The sequence below is a fragment of the Oncorhynchus gorbuscha genome, unplaced genomic scaffold (genome assembly GCF_021184085.1).
Source record: "Oncorhynchus gorbuscha isolate QuinsamMale2020 ecotype Even-year unplaced genomic scaffold, OgorEven_v1.0 Un_scaffold_766, whole genome shotgun sequence".
Lineage (NCBI taxonomy): Eukaryota > Metazoa > Chordata > Actinopteri > Salmoniformes > Salmonidae > Oncorhynchus > Oncorhynchus gorbuscha.
Window position 1 is genome coordinate 218905 of NW_025745801.1, and position 25268 is coordinate 244172.

General features: G+C 46.5%; 1 protein-coding gene across 3 annotated transcripts in view; it reads right to left on the reverse strand.

The window, feature by feature from the left end:
* Positions 1-25268, reverse strand: part of LOC124020178 (zinc finger protein 883-like) — a 49714-nt gene that overhangs the window by 9265 nt on the left and 15181 nt on the right. For 2 of the 3 annotated variants that reach the window (XM_046335507.1, XM_046335506.1), the window contains exons 2-3: positions 10994-11153; positions 9258-10901 (exon numbers count right to left, since the gene is read on the reverse strand). In XM_046335507.1, coding sequence (XP_046191463.1) covers positions 9258-10901; positions 10994-11045 — 1696 coding nt within the window. In that variant the 5' untranslated portion in view covers positions 11046-11153. Of the gene's footprint in view, positions 1-5988; positions 10902-10993; positions 11154-25268 lie in introns of those variants that run through there. The other variant, XM_046335508.1, reaches the window with a different exon arrangement.

The window sequence follows — 25268 nt, forward strand, 5'->3', positions numbered from 1 at the left end:
GACTGAGAAACAGGTAAGGCTGTATAAAGGGCTGCTAGAAGGTTTCCTAGCGATCACCAGAGTTTCTGTCTGCTGTGTTAGATGGATGGACATGAAGGCCATGATACAGTCTCAACAGAATCGACTGAGAAACAGGTAAGGCTGTATAAAGGGCTGCTAGAAGGTTTCCTAGCGATCACCAGAGTTTCTGTCTGCTGTGTTAGATGGATGGACATGAAGGCCATGATACAGTCTCAACAGAATCGACTGAGAAACAGGTAAGGCTGTATAAAGGGCTGCTAGAAGGTTTCCTAGCGATCACCAGAGTTTCTGTCTGCTGTGTTAGATGGATGGACATGAAGGCCATGATACAGTCTCAACAGAATCGACTGAGAAACAGGTAAGGCTGTATAAAGGGCTGCTAGAAGGTTTCCTAGCGATCACCAGAGTTTCTGTCTGCTGTGTTAGATGGATGGACATGAAGGCCATGATACAGTCTCAACAGAATCGACTGAGAAACAGGTAAGGCTGTATAAAGGGCTGCTAGAAGGTTTCTAGCGATCACCAGAGTTTCTGTCTGCTGTGTTAGATGGATGGACATGAAGGCCATGATACAGTCTCAACAGAATCGACTGAGAAACGGGTAAGGCTGCGAACTCCATTGACAGCTGTCAGTTTTATATTATTATCACATTTGTATTTCAACATTATTTTTCTACATGTTTTCACCGTCATGTTGTCAATATGTCTCATATCAAATGGAAGTGTTTTTCATGTTTAAGGTAACTGGAAGTGTTTATAATGTTTAAGGTAACTGGAAGTGTTTTTAATGTTTAAGGTAACTGGAAGTGTTTATAATGTTTAAACTGGTAATGTTTAAGGGAAGTGTTTTTAATGTTTAAGGTAACTGGAAGTGTTTTAATGTTTAAGGTAACTGGAAGTGTTTATGTTTAAGGTAACTGGAAGTGTTTATGTTTAAGGTAACTGGAAGTGTTTATGTTTAAGGTAACTGGAAGTGTTTATGTTTAAGGTAACTGGAAGTGTTTATGTTTAAGGTAACTGGAAGTGTTTATGTTTAAGGTAACTGGAAGTGTTTATGTTTAAGGTAACTGGAAGTGTTTATGTTTTAGGTAACTGGAAGTGTTTTAATGTTTTAGGTAATTGGAAGTGTTAATGTTTAAGGTAACTGGAAGTGTTTTTAATGTTTAAGGTAACTGGAAGTGTTTTTAATGTTTAAGGTAACTGGAAGTGTTTAATGTTTAAGGTAACTGGAAGTGTTTAATGTTTAAGGTAACTGGAAGTGTTTAATGTTTAAGGTAACTGGAAGTGTTTATGTTTAAGGTAACTGGAAGTGTTTATGTTTAAGGTAACTGGAAGTGTTTATGTTTAAGGTAACTGGAAGTGTTTATGTTTTAGGTAACTGGAAGTGTTTTAATGTTTTAGGTAATTGGAAGTGTTTTAATGTTTAAGGTAACTGGAAGTGTTTTAATGTTTAAGGTAACTGGAAGTGTTTGTTTAAGGTAACTGTTTAAAGGTAACTGGAAGTGTTTTAATGTTTAAGGTAACTGGAAGTGTTTAAGGTAACTGTTTAAGGTAACTGGAAGTGTTTTAATGTTTAAGGTAACTGGAAGTGTTTTAATGTTTAAGGTAACTGGAAGTGTTTTAATGTTTAAGGTAACTGGAAGTGTTTTAATGTTTAAGGTAACTGGAAGTGTTTTTAAATGTTTAAGGTAACTGGAAGTGTGTTTAATGTTTAAGGTAACTGGAAGTGTTTTTAATGTTTAACGTAACTGGAAGTGTTTATGTTTAAGGTAACTGGAAGTGTTTATGTTTAGGTAACTGGAAGTTTTAGGTAACTGGAAGTGTTTTAATGTTTAAGGTAACTGGAAGTGTTTTAATGTTTAAGGTAACTGGAAGTGTTTTAATGTTTAAGGTAACTGGAAGTGTTTTAATGTTTAAGGTAACTGGAAGTGTTTTAATGTTTAAGGTAACTGGAAGTGTTTTAATGTTTAAGGTAACTGGAAGTGTGTTTAAATGTTTAAGGTAACTGGAAGTGTGTTTAATGTTTAAGGTAACTGGAAGTGTGTTTAATGTTTAAGGTAACTGGAAGTGTTTTTAATGTTTAAGGTAACTGGAAGTGTTAATGTTTAAGGTAACTGGAAGTGTTTTTAATGTTTAAGGTAACTGGAAGTGTTTTAATGTTTAAGGTAACTGGAAGTGTTTTAATGTTTAAGGTAACTGGAAGTGTTTTAATGTTTAAGGTAACTGGAAGTGTTTTAATGTTTAAGGTAACTGGAAGTGTTTTAATGTTTAAGGTAACTGGAAGTGTTTTAATGTTTAAGGTAACTGGAAGTGTTTTAATGTTTAAGGTAACTGGAAGTGTTTTAATGTTTAAGGTAACTGGAAGTGTTTTAATGTTTAAGGTAACTGGAAGTTTAAGTTTGTTTTAATGTTTAAGGTAACTGGAAGTGTTTTTTAATGTTTAATGTTTAAGGTAACTGGAAGTGTTTTTTGTTTTTTTAAATGTTAGCTGGAAGTGTTTGTTTAATGTTTAAGGTAACTGGAAGTGTTTTTAAATGTTAGCTGGAAGTGGTTGTTTAATGTTTAAGGTAACTGGAAGTGTTTTTTAAATGTTATCTGGAAGTGTTTGTTTAATGTTTAAGGTAACTGGAAGTGTTTTTTAAAGGTTAAAGTGGTTGTTTAATGTTTAAGGTAACTGGAAGTGTTTTTTAATGTTTAAAGGTAACTGGAAGTGTTTTAATGTTTAACTGGAAGTGTTTTAATGTTTAAGGTAACTGGAAGTGTTTTTAATGTTTAAGGTAACTGGAAGTGTTTTTAATGTTTAAGGTAACTGGAAGTGTTTTTAATGTTTAAGGTAACTGGAAGTGTTTTTTTAAATGTTTAAGGTAACTGGAAGTGTTTTTAAAGTGTAATGTTTAAGGTAACTGGAAGTGTTTTAAATGTTTAAGGTAACTGGAAGTGTTTTTTATGTTTAATAACTGGAAGTGTTTTTAAAGGTAACTGGAAGTGTTTAACTGGAAGTGTTTTAATGTTTAAGGTAACTGGAAGTGTTTTAATGTTTAAGGTAACTGGAAGTGTTTTAATGTTTAAGGTAACTGGAAGTGTTTGTTTAATGTTTAAGGTAACTGGAAGTGTTTTAATGTTTAAGGTAACTGGAAGTGTTTTAATGTTTAAGGTAACTTGTTTTAATGTTTAAGGTAACTGGAAGTGTTTAATGTTTAACTGGAAGTGTTTTTTTAAATGTTTAAGGTAACTGGAAGTGTGTTTAATGTTTAAGGTAACTGGAAGTGTTTTTAATGTTTAAGGTAACTGGAAGTGTTTGTTTGTTTAAGGTAACTGGAAGTGTTTTTAATGTTTAATGTTTTTAATGTTTAAGTAACTGGAAGTGTTTTAATGTTTAAGGTAACTGGAAGTGTTTAATGTTTAAGGTTTAATGTTTAAGGTAACTGGAAGTGTTAATGTTTTAAGGTAACTGGAAGTGTTTAATGTTTAAGGTAACTGGAAGTGTTTATGTTTAAGGTAACTGGAAGTGTTTTGTTTAAGGTAACTGGAAGTGTTTTAATGTTTAAGGTAACTGGAAGTGTTTTAATGTTTAAGGTAACTGGAAGTGTTTTTTAATGTTTAAGGTAACTGGAAGTGTTTTAATGTTTAAGGTAACTGGAAGTGTTTTAATGTTTAAGGTAACTGGAAGTGTTTTAATGTTTAAGGTAACTGGAAGTGTTTTAATGTTTAAGGTAACTGGAAGTGTTTTAATGTTTAAGGTAACTGGAAGTGTTTTTAATGTTTAAGGTAACTGGAAGTGTTTTTTATGTTTAAGGTAACTGGAAGTGTTTTTAAATGTTTAAGGTAACTGGAAGTGTTTTTAATGTTTAAGGTAACTGGAAGTGTTTTTAATGTTTAAGGTAACTGGAAGTGTTTTAACTGGAAGTGTTTGTTTAAGGTAACTGGAAGTGTTAATGTTTAAGGTAACTGGAAGTGTTTTAATGTTTAAGGTAACTGGAAGTGTTTTAATGTTTAAGGTAACTGGAAGTGTTTTAATGTTTAAGGTAACTGGAAGTGTTTTAATGTTTAAGGTAACTGGAAGTGTTTTAATGTTTAAGGTAACTGGAAGTGTTTTAATGTTTAAGGTAACTGGAAGTTTTAATGTTTAAGGTAACTGGAAGTGTTTTAATGTTTAAGGTAACTGGAAGTGTTTTTAATGTTTAAGGTAACTGGAAGTGTTTTTAAATGTTTAAGGTAACTGGAAGTGTTTTTAATGTTTAAGGTAACTGGAAGTGTTTTAAATGTTTAAGTTTGTTTTTTAAATGTTTAATGTTTAAGGTAACTGGAAGTGTTAATTTTAAGGTAACTGGAAGTGTTTTAAGTTTAAGGTAACTGGAAGTGTTTTTAAATGTTTAAGGTAACTGGAAGTGTTTTTAAGTGTAAGGTTGTTGTTTTTATGTTTAAGGTAACTGGAAGTGTTTTTTATGTTTAAGGTAACTGGAAGTGTTTTTAAAGGTAACTGGAAGTGTTTTTTTAAAACTGGAAGTTTTTAATGTTTAAGGTAACTGGAAGTGTTTTTAATGTTTAACTGGAAGTGTTTTTAATGTTTAAGGTAACTGGAAGTGTTTTTTAAATGTTAGCTGGAAGTGTTTGTTTAATGTTTAAGGTAACTGTTTTTTAAATGTTAGCTGGAAGTGGTTGTTTAATGTTTAAGGTAACTGGAAGTGTTTTTTAAATGTTATCTGGAAGTGTTTGTTTAATGTTTAAGGTAACTGGAAGTGTTTTTTAAGGTTAGCTGGAAGTGGTTGTTTAATGTTTAAGGTAACTGGAAGTGTTTTTATGTTTAAGGTAACTGGAAGTGTTTTTTTAAATGTTTTTTTTAAATGGTAACTGGAAGTGTTTTTAATGTTTAAGGTAACTGGAAGAGTTTTAAATGTTTAAGGTAACTGGACGTGTTTTTTAAATGTTTAAGGTAACTGGAAGTGTTAATGTTTAAGGTAACTGGAAGTGTTTTTAAAATGTTTAAGGTAACTGGAAGTGTTTTTAATGTTTAAGGTAACTGGAAGTGTTTTTAATGTTTAAGGTAACTGGAAGTGTTAGAAAAATCAGCCAATGGCCAGAAATGTCAAACTACACAAACAAACAATCTAAGATGACAGAAAAGTGAACAATCAAATATGATCACTATGAAACTGGTTGTTTAGCAAAATCTCTAATCTTCTGACTCAAAGCTTTATTTACTAAACTGGTTGTTTAGCAACATCTAATCTCCTGGCTCAAAGCTTTATTTACTAAACTGGTTGTTTAGCAACATCTCACCTCCTGGCTCAAAGCTTTATTTACTAAACTGGTTGTTTAGAAACATCTCATCTCCTGGCTCTAAGCTTTATTTACTAAACTGGTTGTTTAGCAACATCTTATCTCCTGGCTCTTTGTTGCAATATAGTGGAGATGGAACCGGTTAGAGATGCATTTACAATGAGGAAGGAGCGAGAAGGGCAGACCTCTTGTCCCATACTTTAAAACATTCAATCAACCTTCACACACACACACACACACACACGGTTATATCATAAACATGGTTATATCAAAGCTTTATTAAATTAGGCTGTCTCATAAACATGGTTATATCAATGCTTTATTGTGATTGGTTAGGCTGTCTCATTGTTGCGAGAATTATGTTCTCAATGTTCATAAACCAATTAAACTACTCAGTCTGCAACCCAGAATTTGTAAGATTCTGGTTGAATGAAACAGACGGAGGCCCAGCTATGAGATTCTGGTTGAATGAAACAGACGGAGGCCCAGCTATGAGATTCTGGTTGAATGAAACAGACGGAGGCCCAGCTATGAGATTCTGGTTGAATGAAACAGACGGAGGCCCAGCTATGAGATTCTGGTTGAATGAAACAGACGGAGGCCCAGCTATGAGATTCTGGTTGAATGAAACAGACGGAGGCCCAGCTATGAGATTCTGGTTGAATGAAACAGACGGAGGCCCAGCTATTAAAGTCAAAATGTTTATTCACGAGACCGCTAGTCTGTTGCACAAAACCATTCATATTATACTGGCTCCTTACGCACTTACATTCACACACAGACAGTAGGTATCATACGCACACGCTGTATCACCACCCAGCCGACAAAGATTAGGGAGACCTTGGGAAGCACTCCTTGTCCTCCCTCGAGATTAGGGAGACCTTGGGAAGCACTCATTGTCCTCCCTCAAGATTAGGGAGACTGTGGGAAGCACTCCTTGTCCTCCCTCAAGATTAGGGAGACTGTGGGAAGCACTCCTTGTCCTCCCTCAAGATTAGGGAGACTGTGGGAAGCACTCCTTGTCCTCCCTCAAGATTAGGGAGACAGTGGGAAGCACTCCTTGTCCTCCCTCGAGATTAGGGAGACTGTGGGAAGCACTCCTTGTCCTGCCTCAAGATTAGGGAGACTGTGGGAAGCACTCCTTGTCCTCCCCCAAGATTAGGAGGGACTTGAGAAGTACTCCCCGCCCTCTCCCAAATCTCTCAGAGGGCCCTAGCAAGGTCGGCAACGAATTTTGCTCAGACAGTCTGTGTTTTAAGATACTATAAAGATATATTGTACAGATATATTGTTTTACTCTAATTCTGACTAAAACTACACACATAATTAATTATGCTTTTACTGACTAAAACTACACACATCATTAATAATAATTTTATGATTCTAATCAATTTCATACAATTAATATGGTTTCGGGGTGGAATATTCTAATCATTAATTTAAACATAAATTCCACTAACACTCATACACATGGCTGTATCAAAGGCTGTCTCACTGACAGGTACAATATGAACTGCAGTTTACAGACAAGAGAAGGACATGGCTGTATCAAAGGCTGTCTCACTGACAGGTAAAGTATGAACTTTAAGGAAAGAAGAAGAGAACATATATTCTGATGGCAGCCAAGTTGGATGGTGGACAGGGTTAATAATGGTGAGTTGGATGGTAGACAGGGTTAATAATGGTGAGTTGGATGGTAGACAGGGTTAATAATGGTGAGATGGATGGTGGACAGGGTTGACCATGGTGATGGTGAGTTGGATGGTGGACAGGGTTGACCATGTTGAGTTGGATGGTAGACAGGGTTAATAATGGTGAGTTGGATGGTAGACAGGGTTAATAATGGTGAGTTGGATGGTAGACAGGGTTAATAATGGTGAGATGGATGGTGGACAGGGTTGACCATGGTGATGGTGAGTTGGATGGTGGACAGGGTTGACCATGGTGATGGTGAGTTGGATGGTGGACAGGGTTGACCATGGTGAGTTGGATGGTGGACAGGATTGACCATGGTGAGTTGGATGGTGGACAGGGTTGACCATGGTGAGTTGGATGGTGGACAGGGTTGACCATGGTGAGTTGGATGGTGGACAGGGTTGACCATGGTGATGGTGAGTTGGATGGTGGACAGGGTTGACCATGTTGAGTTGGATGGTGGACAGGGTTGACCATGGTGATGGTGAGTTGGATGGTGGACAGGGTTGACCATGGTGATGGTGAGTTGGATGGTGGACAGGGTTGACCATGTTGAGTTGGATGGTGGACAGGGTTGACCATGGTGAGTTGGATGTTGGACAGGGTTAATAATGGTGAGATGGATGGTGGACAGGGTTGACCATGGTGAGATGGATGTTGGACAGGGTTGACCATGGTGATGGTGAGTTGGATGGTGGACAGGGTTGACCATGGTGAGTTGGATGTTGGACAGGGTTAATAATGGTGAAATGGATGGTAGACAGGGTTAATAATGGTGAGATGGATGGTGGACAGGGTTGACCATGGTGATGGTGAGTTGGATGGTGGACAGGGTTGACCATGGTGATGGTGAGTTTGATGGTGGACAGGGTTGATCATGGTGAGTTGGATGGTGGACAGGGTTGACCATGGTGAGTTGGAGGGTGGACAGGGTTGACCATGGTGAGTCGGATGGTGGACAGGGTTGATCATGGTGAGTCGGATGATGGACAGGGGTGATCATGGTGAGTCGGATGGTAGACAGGGTTGACCATGGTGAGTTGGATGGTAGACAGGGTTGACCATGGTGAGTTGGATGGTAGACAGGGTTGACCATGGTGAGTTGGATGGTAGACAGGGTTGACCATGGTGAGTTGGATGGTAGACAGGGTTGACCATGGTGAGTTGGATGGTGGACAGGGTTGACCATGGTGAGTTGGATGGTAGACAGGGTTGACCATGTTGAGTTGGATGGTAGACAGGGTTAATAATGGTGAGTTGGATGGTAGACAGGGTTAATAATGGTGAGTTGGATGGTAGACAGGGTTGACCATGGTGAGATGGATGGTGGACAGGGTTGACCATGGTGATGGTGAGTTGGATGGTGGACAGGGTTGACCATGGTGATGGTGAGTTGGATGGTGGACAGGGTTGACCATGGTGAGTTGGATGGTGGACAGGGTTGACCATGGTGAGTTGGATGGTAGACAGGGTTGACCATGGTGAGATGGATGGTGGACAGGGTTGACCATGGTGATGGTGAGTTGGATGGTCGACAGGGTTGACCATGGTGAGTTGGATGGTCGACAGGGTTGACCATGGTGAGTTGGATGGTCGACAGGGTTGACCATGGTGAGTTGGATGGTCGACAGGGTTGACCATGGTGAGTTGGATGGTGGACAGGGTTGACCATGGTGAGTTGGATGGTGGACAGGGTTGAACATTTTCAAACGGACCCTTGCCTTATCCCTAAGGACAGACTTGCCTGAAACTTGCAGAGAGAGGGGGAGGAGCTACCTCCTGAGCTGTGTGTGTTTTCCCCGGTGTATTTCTCTGAGCTGACAAATCCACTGTTAACTTGTCATGAATCATTTTAATGACCGGTATACGCCCACACCATTCAAACACAGACTTTGTCACTCATATTGGGACGGCAGGGTAGCCTAGTGGTTAGAGTGTTGGACTAGTAGCCGGGAGGTTGTAAGTTCAAACCCCCGAGCTGACAAGGTACAAATCTGTTGTTCTGCCCTTGAACAGGCAGTTAACCCACTGTTCCTAGAGAGACTGTTCTCCTAGGCTGTCATTGTAAATAAGAATTTGTTCTTAACTGACTTGCCTAGTTAAATAAATTAAAAATATTGTAATTAAATGGACAGTTATTTAAAGTTCCCTTCTTACACCAAGCATGGCCACATTAAGAAAGCTCACCCTGCAAGGCTTCTCTCTGATAGTCTACCATTAACTGGTTTCAGCTATTAAAAAAAAATGGAAAGGTTACCCACCAGTGTGGTGTTTCCTCTTGTGTCCAGCCAGGCTTCCTGACTGACTGAACCTCTTGCCACACTGATCACAGCCAAAAGGCTTCTCTCCAGTGTGTGTTCTCTTGTGTCCAGCCAGGCTTCCTGACTTAGCGAACCTCTTCCCACACTGATCACAGCCAAAAGGCTTCTCTCCAGTGTGTGTTCGCAGGTGTACTTTTAAATCCCCTGAAGAAGTACAACTCAGCCCACAGTCTGAGCAGTGGTAAGGCTTTTCGCCAGTGTGTATTCGCTGGTGTAAAACCAACTGCCCAGACTGATTAAATCTTTTCCCACAGTCAGAGCAGTGGAATGGTTTTTCTCCTGTGTGTGTTCTCCGGTGTATTTTAAGTCCAGCTGAAGTGGTTAAGTCCATTCCGCAGTCAGAACAGTGGTAAGGCTTCTCTCCTGTGTGTGTTCTCTGGTGTGACTTTAAACCGCCTGACACAGAAAAGCTTTTCCCACAGTCGGCACAATGGTAAGGCTTCTCTCCTGTGTGTGTTCTCTGGTGCACTTTTAAATGGCCTGACTTGCCAAAGCTTGTCCCACAGTCGGTACAATGGTAAGGCTTGTCTCCTGTGTGGGTTCGAAGGTGTGAAGCCAGACTTCCTGATGTAACAAAACTTTTTCCACATACATCACAGTTATAAGGCTTCTCTCCTGTGTGTACTCTCTGATGTACCTTAAGGTGACTTGAATTAATAAAGCTCATTCCACAGTCTGAGCAGTGGTATGGTTTCTCTCCAGTGTGTATTCTCTGGTGTACAGTCAAGTGTGCTGCCTGAGTAAATCCCTTTCCACACTGATCACAGCTAAAAGGCTTCTCACCTGTGTGTGTTCGCTGGTGCACTGTCAGTCCGTCTAATCTAGCAAAACTTTTACTACAGCTGAAGCAGTAGTAAGGCTTCACACCTGTGTGTGTTCGCTGGTGCAGCTCTAAACCCCTTGATGTTGAAAAGTTACTTCCACAATCTGAACAGTGGTGAAGCTTCTGGCCCAGATGTCTGCGCTGGTGTGTTTTCAGGTTGCTTGCCTGAGTAAAACTCTTCCCGCAGTCCAAACAGTGGTATGGTTTCTCTCCAGTGTGTATTCTATTGTGTACTATCATGTCATTTGAGCTAGTAAATCTCTTCCCACATTGATCACAGCTGTAAGGTTTCTCTCCTGTGTGTATGCGCTGGTGCTTTATCAGATTTCTTGAATGAGAAAAACTCTTCCCACAGTCAGAGCAGTGGTAAGGCTTCTCTCCGGTGTGCGTTCTCTGGTGCAGTTTATTGCCATGTGATGTTGAAAAGCTCTTCTCACAGACAGAGCAGTGGTAAGGCTTCTCTTGTGTGTGTGTCCGCAGATGAATTTTCAGGTTGCCTAATTGAACAAAACTCTTCCCACAGTCTGTGCAGTGAAACGGTTTCTCTCCAGTATGAATTCTCTGGTGTGTTTTAAGTTTTGACGAAGAGGTGAAACTCTTTCCACAGTCAGAGCAGCGGTGAGGTTTCTTCCCTGCCACTCTCTGCTGGTGTTTGAGGTGTTCTGATCTGGAGAGACTGTTCTCTGCCTCGTCAGCATCATGTTCGTTAGCCTCCCCAGATATGACTCTTCTACTGAGAGAGCGACGGTTACGGCTGTCCCCTGTGAAACAACGACAGACCGTTATATTGAATGGTAATTAAGAACATCTAGGGAGTGTCCCAAAATAAATGTATGTAAGAACATAAACCCACTCAGCCCTGTTGTTTTCCTGCAGTCCACCAACAACACAGACAACCTCATCATACCCTGCAGTGAGGCGCTACCGGGAGAGGCACGACCTGGGGCCCCCGGGAGGGTGAAGGGGGAGGAGGGTCGGAGGGAGAGGGAGGAGAGGGGTGGGATAGGTGTTTCCTGTAAATCCGAAAAAGAGGGTAGTGAAGTTACAACACTGAAGGGTAAAACACAATGATGATCTAATCTGAGATCTGATCTCATGTTATAGAACACAATGATGATCTAATCTGAGATCTGATCTCATGTTATAGAACACAATGATGATCTAATCTGAGATCTGATCTCATGTTATAGAACACAATGATGATCTAATCTGAGATCTGATCTCATGTTAGAACACAAGGATAAAACACAATGATGATCTAATCTGAGATCTGATCTCATGTTATAGAACACAATGATGATCTAATCTTAGATCTGATCTCATGTTAGAACACAAGGATAAAACACAATGATGATCTAATCTGAGACCTGACTGATCTTCGCTCAGTCTAGATTGTATTGGTAGCGGCGCCATGATATTAATACAATAATACATTTATTGCATAAAATACTTTCCTAATATAAGTGCTTTCATAATGCTTGATTAGTACAAACACATCTTGTTACAGATACATGGCTTTTGGTGCCTAGATTAATTTAACTAAAAAAAAAAAGGTACTCATTTTCCCCCCTTAGGTCAGGGATACCAGAGACCCCAGACCTCGTGTTGTCCCCCCCCCCCCTAGGTCAGGGATACCAGAGACCCCAGACCTCGTGTTGTCCCCCCCTAGGTCAGGGATACCAGAGACCCCAGACCTCGTGTTGTTCCCCCCTAGGTCAGGGATACCAGAGACCCCAGACCTCGTGTAGTCCCCCTAGGTCAGGGATACCAGAGACCCCAGACCTCGTGTTGTTCCCCCTAGGTCAGGGATACCAGAGACCCCAGACCTCGTGTTGTTCCCCCTAGGTCAGGGATACCAGAGACCCCAGACCCTTGTGTTGCCCCCCTAGGTCAGGGATACCAGAGACCCCAGACCTCGTGTTGTTCCCCCCTAGGTCAGGGATACCAGAGACCCCAGACCTCGTGTTGTTCCCCCCTAGGTCAGGGATACCAGAGACCCCAGACCTCGTGTTGTTCCCCCCCTAGGTCAGGGATACCAGAGACCCCAGACCTCGTGTTGTTCCCCCCTAGGTCAGGGATACCAGAGACCCCAGACCTCGTGTTGTCCCCCCCCCCTAGGTCAGGGATACCAGAGACCCCAGACCCCTGTGTTGTCCCCCCCCTAGGTCAGGGATACCAGAGACCCTAGGTCAGGGATACCAGAGACCCCAGACCCTCGTGTTGTCCCCCCTAGGTCAGGGATACCAGAGACCAATTATAATATGCTACAGTAGGCGTCTGCAACAAGTACAAAAATAAAATAGATTTTAAGATCTAGGATCAGCGTAAGATCTCCCAATCCTAACTATTAGTGTGTTTATTATATAACGGGGGTGAAGCCTCCCTCAACTACAGATCTAGGATCAGCATGTGCTCTCCCAATCATTCCAACACGTTACTCTCTGCCTAACACCATGCCCAGACCGGAGGCGCGTGCAAATGTATTTTGTCCCCAACACACTAAAAGCGAACACGACATGGCAGATTGAAATATCAAAACAAACTCTGAACCAATTATAATCATTTCGTCGACAGGTTCGAAAAGCATTAAACATTTATGACAATTTAAATGAGCTAGCTTGCAGTTGCTAGCTAATTTGTCCTGGGATATACATTTCGAGCTGTTATTTTACCTGAAACGCACAATGGCAACGCTGACGTTCATTGGCGCGTGCGAGCAGTGTGGGCGCAATAATTGAATAACATGCACGTTGTACATTTATTTTGCAACGCTCGCGTCAGTTTGGTCAGCGTGTAAAGTCACAAGAGAAAATGGAGAATAGAGACGGACTCCACTTTCACTGCCGTTCGATTGAAAAAGAGGACTTCGGCCAACATACAAATAACAGTCCAGCCGTAGGCTTCTGCTTATAGCGCATTTTTTTCAAAAGTTACACGTCCGATAGCCTTTTAACATGCCTCGTTTGTTCCATCACGTGGTCAAGTATTCTACTCTGCACGGAGCGTCACGTGAAAGAGGGGCTATAATTCAGAGCTGTTGTTTTGCGGCCCTGAAAGGGTCCTGCACTTCCCTGATAAAGATTAGCTAACAGACCCGTAAGTCCACTCCCACAGCAACAGGAATGTTTTGCGGTCCTGCACTCCTCTGATAAAGATTAGCTAACAGACCCGTAAATCCACTCCCACAACAACAGGAATTTATGTGTTGTAGCAAATGTGTTTCACGAAATACATGTACCAGATGTTACCAGGCAGTATAACATGACGGTGCCAAAATGTTACCAATCCATGCATTAATCTACGAACTATGACTGAGACATGTGCGTTTCATGCAGAGCATTTGGAAAGTATTCAGACCCCTTGACTTTTTCCACCGTTGTTACATTTACCACCTTATTCTAAAATTGATTTAATAGTTATTTTTCTCTCCTCAATCTGCACACAATAACAAAGCAAAAACAGTTTAGATTTTTTTTGCAACTACACACACACACACACACACACACACACACACACACACACACACAAAACACACACACACACACACACACACACACACACACACACAAACACACACACACACACACACAAAAGTATTTAGTCAGCCACCAATTGTGCAAGTTCTCCCACTTAAAGATGAGGCCTGTAATTTTCATCATAGGTACACTTCAACTATGACAGACAAAATTAGGGAAAAAAATCCAGAAAATCACATTGTAGGATTTTTAATGAATTTGTTTGCAAATTATGGTGGAAAATAAGTATTTCTCGGGGCCCAGTCCCTTGGGCATTGATAGAATACAACAGAGTGCTGTGGGGGGCTTTGATAGAATATAACAGAGTGCTGTGGGGGGGGGGGCTTTGATAGGATATAACAGAGTGCTGTGGGGGGGGCTTTGATAGGATATAACAGAGTGCTGTGGGGGGGGGGGGGCTTTGATAGGATATAACAGAGTGCTGTGGGGGGGGGCTTTGATAGGATATAACAGAGTGCTGTGGGGGGGGGGCTTTGATAGGATATAACAGAGTGCTGTGGGGGGGGGGGCTTTGATAGGATATAACAGAGTGCTGTGGGGGCTTTGATAGGATATAACAGAGTGCTGTGGGGGGGGGCTTTGATAGGATATAACAGAGTGCTGTGGGGGGCTTTGATAGGATATAACAGAGTGCTGTGGGGGGGGGGGGGGCTTTGATAGGATATAACAGAGTGCTGTGGGGGGGGAGTGCTGTGGGGGGCTTTGATAGGATATAACAGAGTGCTGTGGGGGGCTTTGATAGGATATAACAGAGTGCTGTGGGGGGGGGCTTTGATAGGATATAACAGAGTGCTGTGGGGGGGGGGGCTTTGATAGGATATAACAGAGTGCTGTGGGGGGATAGGATATAACAGAGTGCTGTGGGGGGCTTTGATAGGATATAACAGAGTGCTGTGGGGGGGGGGGCTTTGATAGGATATAACAGAGTGCTGTGGGGGGGGGCTTTGATAGGATATAACAGAGTGCTGTGGGGGCTTTGATAGGATATAACAGAGTGCTGTGGGGGGGCTTTGATAGGATATAACAGAGTGCTGTGGGGGGGGGGATATAACAGAGTGCTGTGGGGGGCTTTGATAGGATATAACAGAGTGCTGTGGGGGGCTTTGATAGGATATAACAGAGTGCTGTGGGGGGGGGGGGGGGGGGGGGGGCTTTGATAGGATATAACAGAGTGCTGTGGGGGGGGGCTTTGATAGGATATAACAGAGTGCTGTGGGGGGGGCTTTGATAGGATATAACAGAGTGCTGTGGGGGGGGGGGGGGAGGCTGTGGGGGGCTTTGATAGGATATAACAGAGTGCTGTGGGGGGGGGGGGGGGCTTTGATAGGATATAACAGAGTGCTGTGGGGGGGCTTTGATAGGATATAACAGAGTGCTGTGGGGGGATAGGATATAACAGAGTGCTGTGGGGGGGGGGCTTTGATAGGATATAACAGAGTGCTGTGGGGGGGCTTTGATAGGATATAACAGAGTGCTGTGGGGGGGGGCTTTGATAGGATATAACAGAGTGCTGTGGGGGGGGGGGGATATAACAGAGTGCTGTGGGGGCTTTGATAGGATATAACAGAGGCTGTGGGGGGGGGGGCTTTGATAGGATATAACAGAGTGCTGTGGGGGGGGGCTTTGATAGGATATAACAGAGTGCTGTGGGGGGGGGGGGGGCTTTGATAGGATATAACAGAGTGCTGTGGGGGGGCTTTGATAGGATATAACAGAGTGCTGTGGGGGGGGATATAACAGAGGCTGTGGGGCTTTGATAGGATATAACAGAGTGCTGTGGGGGGGGGGGGGCTTTGATAGGATATAACAGAGTGCTGTGGGGGGGGGTGCTGTGGGGGGGCTTTGATAGGATATAACAGAGTGCTGTGGGGGGGGGGGGCTTTGATAGGATATAACAGAGTGCTGTGGGGGGGGGCTTTGATAGGATATAACAGAGTGCTGTGGGGGGGGGGGCTTTGATAGGATATAACAGAGTGCTGTGGGGGGGGGGGGGCTTTGATAGGATATAACAGAGTGCTGTGGGGGGGGGGGCTTTGATAGGATATAACAGAGTGCTGTGGGGGGGCTTTGATAGGATATAACAGAGTGCTGTGGGGGGGGGGGGGCTTTGATAGGATATAACAGAGTGCTGTGGGGGGGCTTTGATAGGATATAACAGAGTGCTGTGGGGGGGGCTTTGATAGGATATAACAGAGTGCTGTGGGGGGGGGGGCTTTGATAGGATATAACAGAGTGCTGTGGGGGGGGGGGGGCTTTGATAGGATATAACAGAGTGCTGTGGGGGGATAGGATATAACAGAGTGCTTTGATAGGATATAACAGAGTGCTGTGGGGGGGGCTTTGATAGGATATAACAGAGTGCTGTGGGGGGCTTTGATAGGATATAACAGAGTGCTGTGGGGGGGGGCTTTGATAGGATATAACAGAGTGCTGTGGGGGGGGGGGGCTTTGATAGGATATAACAGAGTGCTGTGGGGGGGGCTTTGATAGGATATAACAGAGTGCTGTGGGGGGCTTTGATAGGATATAACAGAGTGCTGTTGATAGGATATAACAGAGTGCTGTGGGGGGGGGGGGGCTTTGATAGGATATAACAGAGTGCTGTGGGGGGGGGGGGGCTTTGATAGGATATAACAGAGTGCTGTGGGGGGCTTTGATAGGATATAACAGAGTGCTGTGGGGGGGGGGCTTTGATAGGATATAACAGAGTGCTGTGGGGGGGGGGGGGGGGCTTTGATAGGATATAACAGAGTGCTGTGGGGGGGGGGGGGGTGCTTTGATAGGATATAACAGAGTGCTGTGGGGGGGGGGGGGGCTTTGATAGGATATAACAGAGTGCTGTGGGGGGGGCTTTGATAGGATATAACAGAGTGCTGTGGGGGGGGGGCTTTGATAGGATATAACAGAGTGCTGTGGGGGGGGGGGGGGGCTTTGATAGGATATAACAGAGTGCTGTGGGGGGCTTTGATAGGATATAACAGAGTGCTGTGGGGGGGGGCTTTGATAGGATATAACAGAGTGCTGTGGGGGGGGGGGGCTTTGATAGGATATAACAGAGTGCTGTGGGGGGGGGGGCTTTGATAGGATATAACAGAGTGCTGTGGGGGGGGGGGGGGGGGGGGCTTTGATAGGATATAACAGAGTGCTGTGGGGGGGGGGGCTTTGATAGGATATAACAGAGTGCTGTGGGGGGGGGGGGCTTTGATAGGATATAACAGAGTGCTGTGGGGGGGGGGGGGGCTTTGATAGGATATAACAGAGTGCTGTGGGGGGGGGGCTTTGATAGGATATAACAGAGTGCTGTGGGGGGGGGCTTTGATAGGATATAACAGAGTGCTGTGGGGGGGGGGGGGCTTTGATAGGATATAACAGAGTGCTGTGGGGGGGGATAGGATATAACAGAGTGCTGTGGGGGGGGGGGGCTTTGATAGGATATAACAGAGTGCTGTGGGGGGCTTTGATATATAACAGAGTGCTGTGGGGGGGCTTTGATAGGATATAACAGAGTGCTGTGGGGGGGGGGATATAACAGCTTTGATAGGATATAACAGAGTGCTGTGGGGGGGGGGGGGGGGGGCTTTGATAGGATATAACAGAGTGCTGTGGGGGGGGGGGGATAGGATATAACAGAGTGCTTTGATAGGATATAACAGAGTGCTGTGGGGGGGGGGCTTTGATAGGATATAACAGAGTGCTGTGGGGGGGGGGGGGGGCTTTGATAGGATATAACAGAGTGCTGTGGGGGGGGGGGCTTTGATAGGATATAACAGAGTGCTGTGGGGGGGGGGGGGGGGGCTTTGATAGGATATAACAGAGTGCTGTGGGGGGGGGGGGGGCTTTGATAGGATATAACAGAGTGCTGTGGGGGGGGGGGGGGCTTTGATAGGATATAACAGAGTGCTGTGGGGGGGGGGGGGGGCTTTGATAGGATATAACAGAGTGCTGTGGGGGGCTTTGATAGGATATAACAGAGTGCTGTGGGGGGGCTTTGATAGGATATAACAGAGTGCTGTGGGGGGGGGGGGGGCTTTGATAGGATATAACAGAGTGCTGTGGGGGGGGGGGGCTTTGATAGGATATAACAGAGTGCTGTGGGGGGGGCTTTGATAGGATATAACAGAGTGCTGTGGGGGGGGGGGGGCTTTGATAGGATATAACAGAGTGCTGTGGGGGGGGGGGCTTTGATAGGATATAACAGAGTGCTGTGGGGGGGCTTTGATAGGATATAACAGAGTGCTGTGGGGGGGGGCTTTGATAGGATATAACAGAGTGCTGTGGGGGGGATAGGATATAACAGAGTGCTGGGGGCTTTGATAGGATATAACAGAGTGCTGTGGGGGGGGGGGCTTTGATAGGATATAACAGAGTGCTGTGGGGGGGGGGGGGGGGGGGCTTTGATAGGATATAACAGAGTGCTGTGGGGGGGGGCTTTGATAGGATATAACAGAGTGCTGTGGGGGGGGGCTTTGATAGGATATAACAGAGTGCTGTGGGGGGGGGGGGGGCTTTGATAGGATATAACAGAGTGCTGTGGGGGGGGGCTTTGATAGGATATAACAGAGTGCTGTGGGGGGGGGGGGGGGGGGGCTTTGATAGGATATAACAGAGTGCTGTGGGATATAACAGAGTGCTGTGGGGGGGCTTTGATAGGATATAACAGAGTGCTGTGGGGGGGGGGGGCTTTGATAGGATATAACAGAGTGCTGTGGGGGGGGGCTTTGATAGGATATAACAGAGTGCTGTGGGGGGGCTTTGATAGGATATAACAGAGTGCTGTGGGGGGGGGCTTTGATAGGATATAACAGAGTGCTGTGGGGGGGGGGGGGGGGGCTTTGATAGGATATAACAGAGTGCTGTGGGGGGGGGCTTTGATAGGATATAACAGAGTGCTGTGGGGGGGGGGGCTTTGATAGGATATAACAGAGTGCTGTGGGGGGCTTTGATAGGATATAACAGAGTGCTGATAGGATATAACAGAGTGCTGTGGGGGGGGGGGGGGGGCTTTGATAGGATATAACAGAGTGCTGTGGGGGGGCTTTGATAGGATATAACAGATAGGGGGGCTTTGATAGGATATAACAGAGTGCTGTGGGGGGGGGGGGGGCTTTGATAGGATATAACAGAGTGCTGTGGGGGGGGCTTTGATAGGATATAACAGAGTGCTGTGGGGGGGGGGGCTTTGATAGGATATAACAGAGTGCTGTGGGGGGGGACTTTGATAGGATATAACAGAGTGCTGTGGGGGGGGGGACTTTGATAGGATATAACAGAGTGCTGTGGGGGGGGGGGGGGGCTTTGATAGGATATAACAGAGTGCTGTGGGGGGGGGGGGGGGGGGCTTTGATAGGATATAACAGAGTGCTGTGGGGGGGGGCTTTGATAGGATATAACAGAGTGCTGTGGGGGGGGGGGGGCTTTGATAGGATATAACAGAGTGCTGTGGGGGGGGGCTTTGATAGGATATAACAGAGTGCTGTGGGGGCTTTGATAGGATATAACAGAGTGCTGTGGGGGGGGGGGCTTTGATAGGATATAACAGAGTGCTGTGGGGGGGGGCTTTGATAGGATATAACAGAGTGCTGTGGGGGGGGGCTTTGATAGGATATAACAGAGTGCTGTGGGGGGGGGCTTTGATAGGATATAACAGAGTGCTGTGGGGGGGGGGGGGCTTTGATAGGATATAACAGAGTGCTGTGGGGGGGGGGGCTTTGATAGGATATAACAGAGTGCTGTGGGGGGGGGGGCTTTGATAGGATATAACAGAGTGCTGTGGGGGGGCTTTGATAGGATGTGGGATAGGATATAACAGAGTGCTGTGGGGGGGGGCTTTGATAGGATATAACAGAGTGCTGTATTTGATAGGATATAACAGAGTGCTGTGGGGGGGGGGGCTTTGATAGGATATAACAGAGTGCTGTGGGGGGGGGGGGGGCTTTGATAGGATATAACAGAGTGCTGTGGGGGGGGCTTTGATAGGATATAACAGAGTGCTGTGGGGGGGGGGCTTTGATAGGATATAACAGAGTGCTGTGGGGGGGGGGGGCTTTGATAGGATATAACAGAGTGCTGTGGGGGGGGGGGGGCTTTGATAGGATATAACAGAGTGCTGTGGGGGGGGGGGCTTTGATAGGATATAACAGAGTGCTGTGGGGGGGGGGGCTTTGATTATAACAGAGTGCTGTGGGGGGGGGCTATGATAGGATATAACAGAGTGCTGTGGGGGGGGGGCTTTGATAGGATATAACAGAGTGCTGTGGGGGGGGGGCTTTGATAGGATATAACAGAGTGCTGTGGGGGGCTTTGATAGGATATAACAGAGTGCTGTGGGGGGGGCTTTGATAGGATATAACAGAGTGCTGTGGGGGGGCTTTGATAGGATATAACAGAGTGCTGTGGGGGGGCTTTGATAGGATATAACAGAGTGCTGTGGGGGGGGGGGGGCTTTGATAGGATATAACAGAGTGCTGTGGGGGGGGGGGGGGCTTTGATAGGATATAACAGAGTGCTGTGGGGGGGGGGGCTTTGATAGGATATAACAGAGTGCTGTGGGGGGTGCTTTGATAGGATATAACAGAGTGCTGTGGGGGGGGCTTTGATAGGATATAACAGAGTGCTGTGGGGGGCTTTGATAGGATATAACAGAGTGCTGTGGGGGGGGGGGGCTTTGATAGGATATAACAGAGTGCTGTGGGGGGGGGCTTTGATAGGATATAACAGAGTGCTGTGGGGGGGGGGGGGGGGGGGGGCTTTGATAGGATATAACAGAGTGCTGTGGGGGGGGGGGGGCTTTGATAGGATATAACAGAGTGCTGTGGGGGGGGGGGGGCTTTGATAGGATATAACAGAGTGCTGTGGGGGGGGGGCTTTGATAGGATATAACAGAGTGCTGTGGGGGGGGGGCTTTGATAGGATATAACAGAGTGCTGTGGGGGGGGGGGGGGCTTTGATAGGATATAACAGAGTGCTGTGGGGGGGGGGGGGCTTTGATAGGATATAACAGAGTGCTGTGGGGGCTTTGATAGGATATAACAGAGTGCTGTGGGGGGGCTTTGATAGGATATAACAGAGTGCTGTGGGGGGGCTTTGATAGGATATAACAGAGTGCTGTGGGGGGGGGCTTTGATAGGATATAACAGAGCTGCTGTGGGGGGGCTTTGATAGGATATAACAGAGTGCTGTGGGGGGGGGGGCTTTGATAGGATATAACAGAGTGCTGTGGGGGGGGGGGGGGGCTTTGATAGGATAACAGAGTGCTGTGGAGGGGGGTGATAGGATATAACAGAGTGCTGTGGGGGCTTTGATAGGATATAACAGAGTGCTGTGGGGGGGGGGGCTTTGATAGGATATAACAGAGTGCTGTGGGGGGGGGGGCTTTGATAGGATATAACAGAGTGCTGTGGGGGGGGCTTTGATAGGATATAACAGAGTGCTGTGGGGGGGGGGCTTTGATAGGATATAACAGAGTGCTGTGGGGGGATAGGATATAACTTTGATAGGATATAACAGAGTGCTGTGGGGGGGGGGGGGCTTTGATAGGATATAACAGAGTGCTGTGGGGGGGGCTTTGATAGGATATAACAGAGTGCTGTGGGGGGGGCTTTGATAGGATATAACAGAGTGCTGTGGGGGGGCTTTGATAGGATATAACAGAGTGCTGTGGGGGGGGGGGGGGCTTTGATAGGATATAACAGAGTGCTGTGGGGGGGCTTTGATAGGATATAACAGAGTGCTGTGGGGGGGCTTTGATAGGATATAACAGAGTGCTGTGGGGGGGGGGGGCTTTGATAGGATATAACAGAGTGCTGTGGGGGGGGGCTTTGATAGGATATAACAGAGTGCTGTGGGGGGGGCTTTGATAGGATATAACAGAGTGCTGTGGGGGGGGGGGCTTTGATAGGATATAACAGAGTGCTGTGGGGGGGCTTTGATAGGATATAACAGAGTGCTGTGGGGGGGGGGGGGGGCTGATAGGATATAACAGAGTGCTGTGGGGGGGGGGCTTTGATAGGATATAACAGAGTGCTGTGGGGGGGGGGGCTTTGATAGGATATAACAGAGTGCTGTGGGGGGGGGGGGGCTTTGATAGGATATAACAGAGTGCTGTGGGGGGGGGGGGGGCTTTGATAGGATATAACAGAGTGCTGTGGGGGGGGGGGGCTTTGATAGGATATAACAGAGTGCTGTGGGGGGGGGGGGCTTTGATAGGATATAACAGAGTGCTGTGGGGGGGGGGCTTTGATAGGATATAACAGAGTGCTGTGGGGGGGGGGCTTTGATAGGATATAACAGAGTGCTGTGGGGGGGCTTTGATAGGATATAACAGAGTGCTGTGGGGGGGGGGGGCTTTGATAGGATATAACAGAGTGCTGTGGGGGGGGGGGGGCTTTGATAGGATATAACAGAGTGCTGTGGGGGGGGGGGGGGGGCTTTGATAGGATATAACAGAGTGCTGTGGGGGGGGGGGGCTTTGATAGGATATAACAGAGTGCTGTGGGGGGGGGCTTTGATAGGATATAACAGAGTGCTGTGGGGGGGGGGGGCTTTGATAGGATATAACAGAGTGCTGTGGGGGGGCTTTGATAGGATATAACAGAGTGCTGTGGGGGGGGCTTTGATAGGATATAACAGAGTGCTGTGGGGGGGATAGGATATAACAGAGTGCTGTGATTTGAGGATATAACAGAGTGCTGTGGGGGGGGGGCTTTGATAGGATATAACAGAGTGCTGTGGGGGGGCTTTGATAGGATATAACAGAGTGCTGTGGGGGGCTTTGATAGGATATAACAGAGTGCTGTGGGGGGGGGCTTTGATAGGATATAACAGAGTGCTGTGGGGGGGGGGGGGGGGGCTTTGATAGGATATAACAGAGTGCTGTGGGGGGGGCTTTGATAGGATATAACAGAGTGCTGTGGGGGGGGGGCTTTGATAGGATATAACAGAGTGCTGTGGGGGGGCTTTGATAGGATATAACAGAGTGCTGTGGGGGGGCTTTGATAGGATATAACAGAGTGCTGTGGGGGGCTTTGATAGGATATAACAGAGTGCTGTGGGGGGGGGGATATAACAGAGTGCTGTGGGGGGGGGGGGGGCTTTGATAGGATATAACAGAGTGCTGTGGGGGGGGGGCTTTGATAGGATATAACAGAGTGCTGTGGGGGGGCTTTGATAGGATATAACAGAGTGCTGTGGGGGGGGGGGGGCTTTGATAGGATATAACAGAGTGCTGTGGGGGGGGGGGGCTTTGATAGGATATAACAGAGTGCTGTGGGGGGGGGGGGCTTTGATAGGATATAACAGAGTGCTGTGGGGGGGGGGGGCTTTGATAGGATATAACAGAGTGCTGTGGGGGGGGGCTTTGATAGGATATAACAGAGTGCTGTGGGGGGGGGGCTTTGATAGGATATAACAGAGTGCTGTGGGGGCTTTGATAGGATATAACAGAGTGCTGTGGGGGGGGGAGGCTTTGATAGGATATAACAGAGTGCTGTGGGGGGGGGCTTTGATAGGATATAACAGAGTGCTGTGGGGGGGCTTTGATAGGATATAACAGAGTGCTGTGGGGGGGGGGGGCTTTGATAGGATATAACAGAGTGCTGTGGGGGGGGCTTTGATAGGATATAACAGAGTGCTGTGGGGGGGGGCTTTGATAGGATATAACAGAGTGCTGTGGGGGGGGGGGGCTTTGATAGGATATAACAGAGTGCTGTGGGGGCTTTGATAGGATATAACAGAGTGCTGTGGGGGGGGGGGCTTTGATAGGATATAACAGAGTGCTGTGGGGGGCTTTGATAGGATATAACAGAGTGCTGTGGGGGGGGGGGGGGCTTGATAGGATATAACAGAGTGCTGTGGGGGGGGGGGGGGCTTTGATAGGATATAACAGAGTGCTGTGGGGGGGGGGGCTTTGATAGGATATAACAGAGTGCTGTGGGGGGGGGGGCTTTGATAGGATATAACAGAGTGCTGTGGGGGGGGGGGCTTTGATAGGATATAACAGAGTGCTGTGGGGGGCTTTGATAGGATATAACAGAGTGCTGTGGGGGGCTTTGATAGGATATAACAGAGTGCTGTGGGGGGGCTTTGATAGGATATAACAGAGTGCTGTGGGGGCTTTGATAGGATATAACAGAGTGCTGTGGGGGCTTTGATAGGATATAACAGAGTGCTGTGGGGGGGGGGGCTTTGATAGGATATAACAGAGTGCTGTGGGGGGGGGCTTTGATAGGATATAACAGAGTGCTGTGGGGGCTTTGATAGGATATAACAGAGTGCTGTGGGGGGGGGGCTTTGATAGGATATAACAGAGTGCTGTGGGGGGGCTTTGATAGGATATAACAGAGTGCTGTGGGGGGGGGGGCTTTGATAGGATATAACAGAGTGCTGTGGGGGGGGGGGCTTTGATAGGATATAACAGAGTGCTGTGGGGGGGGGGGGGGCTTTGATAGGATATAAACAGAGTGCTGTGGGGGGGCTTTGATAGGATATAACAGAGTGCTGTGGGGGGGGGGCTTTGATAGGATATAACAGAGTGCTGTGGGGGGGGGCTTTGATAGGATATAACAGAGTGCTGTGGGGGGGGGGGCTTTGATAGGATATAACAGAGTGCTGTGGGGGGGGGCTTTGATAGGATATAACAGAGTGCTGTGGGGGGGGGGGGGCTTTGATAGGATATAACAGAGTGCTGTGGGGGGGGGGGCTTTGATAGGATATAACAGAGTGCTGTGGGGGGGGCTTTGATAGGATATAACAGAGTGCTGTGGGGGGGCTTTGATAGGATATAACAGAGTGCTGTGGGGGGCTTTGATAGGATATAACAGAGTGCTGTGGGGGGGCTTTGATAGGATATAACAGAGTGCTGTGGGGGGGGGGGCTTTGATAGGATATAACAGAGTGCTGTGGGGGGGCTTTGATAGGATATAACAGAGTGCTGTGGGGGGGGGGATATAACAGAGTGATGGGGGGCTTTGATAGGATATAACAGAGTGCTGTGGGGGCTTTGATAGGATATAACAGAGTGCTGTGGGGGGGGGCTTTGATAGGATATAACAGAGTGCTGTGGGGGGGGGGGCTTTGATAGGATATAACAGAGTGCTGTGGGGGGGGGGGGGCTTTGATAGGATATAACAGAGTGCTGTGGGGGGGGGGCTTTGATAGGATATAACAGAGTGCTGTGGGGGGGGGGGCTTTGATAGGATATAACAGAGTGCTGTGGGGGGCTTTGATAGGATATAACAGAGTGCTGTGGGGGGGGCTTTGATAGGATATAACAGAGTGCTGTGGGGGGGGGCTTTGATAGGATATAACAGAGTGCTGTGGGGGGATAGGATATAACAGAGTGCTGTGGGGGGCTTTGATAGGATATAACAGAGTGCTGTGGGGGATAGGAGTGCTTTGATAGGATATAACAGAGTGCTGTGGGGGGGGCTTTGATAGGATATAACAGAGTGCTGTGGGGGGGGGGCTTGATAGGATATAACAGAGTGCTGTGGGGGGGCTTTGATAGGATATAACAGAGTGCTGTGGGGGGGATATAACAGAGTGCTGTGGGGGGCTTTGATAGGATATAACAGAGTGCTGTGGGGGGGGGGGTTT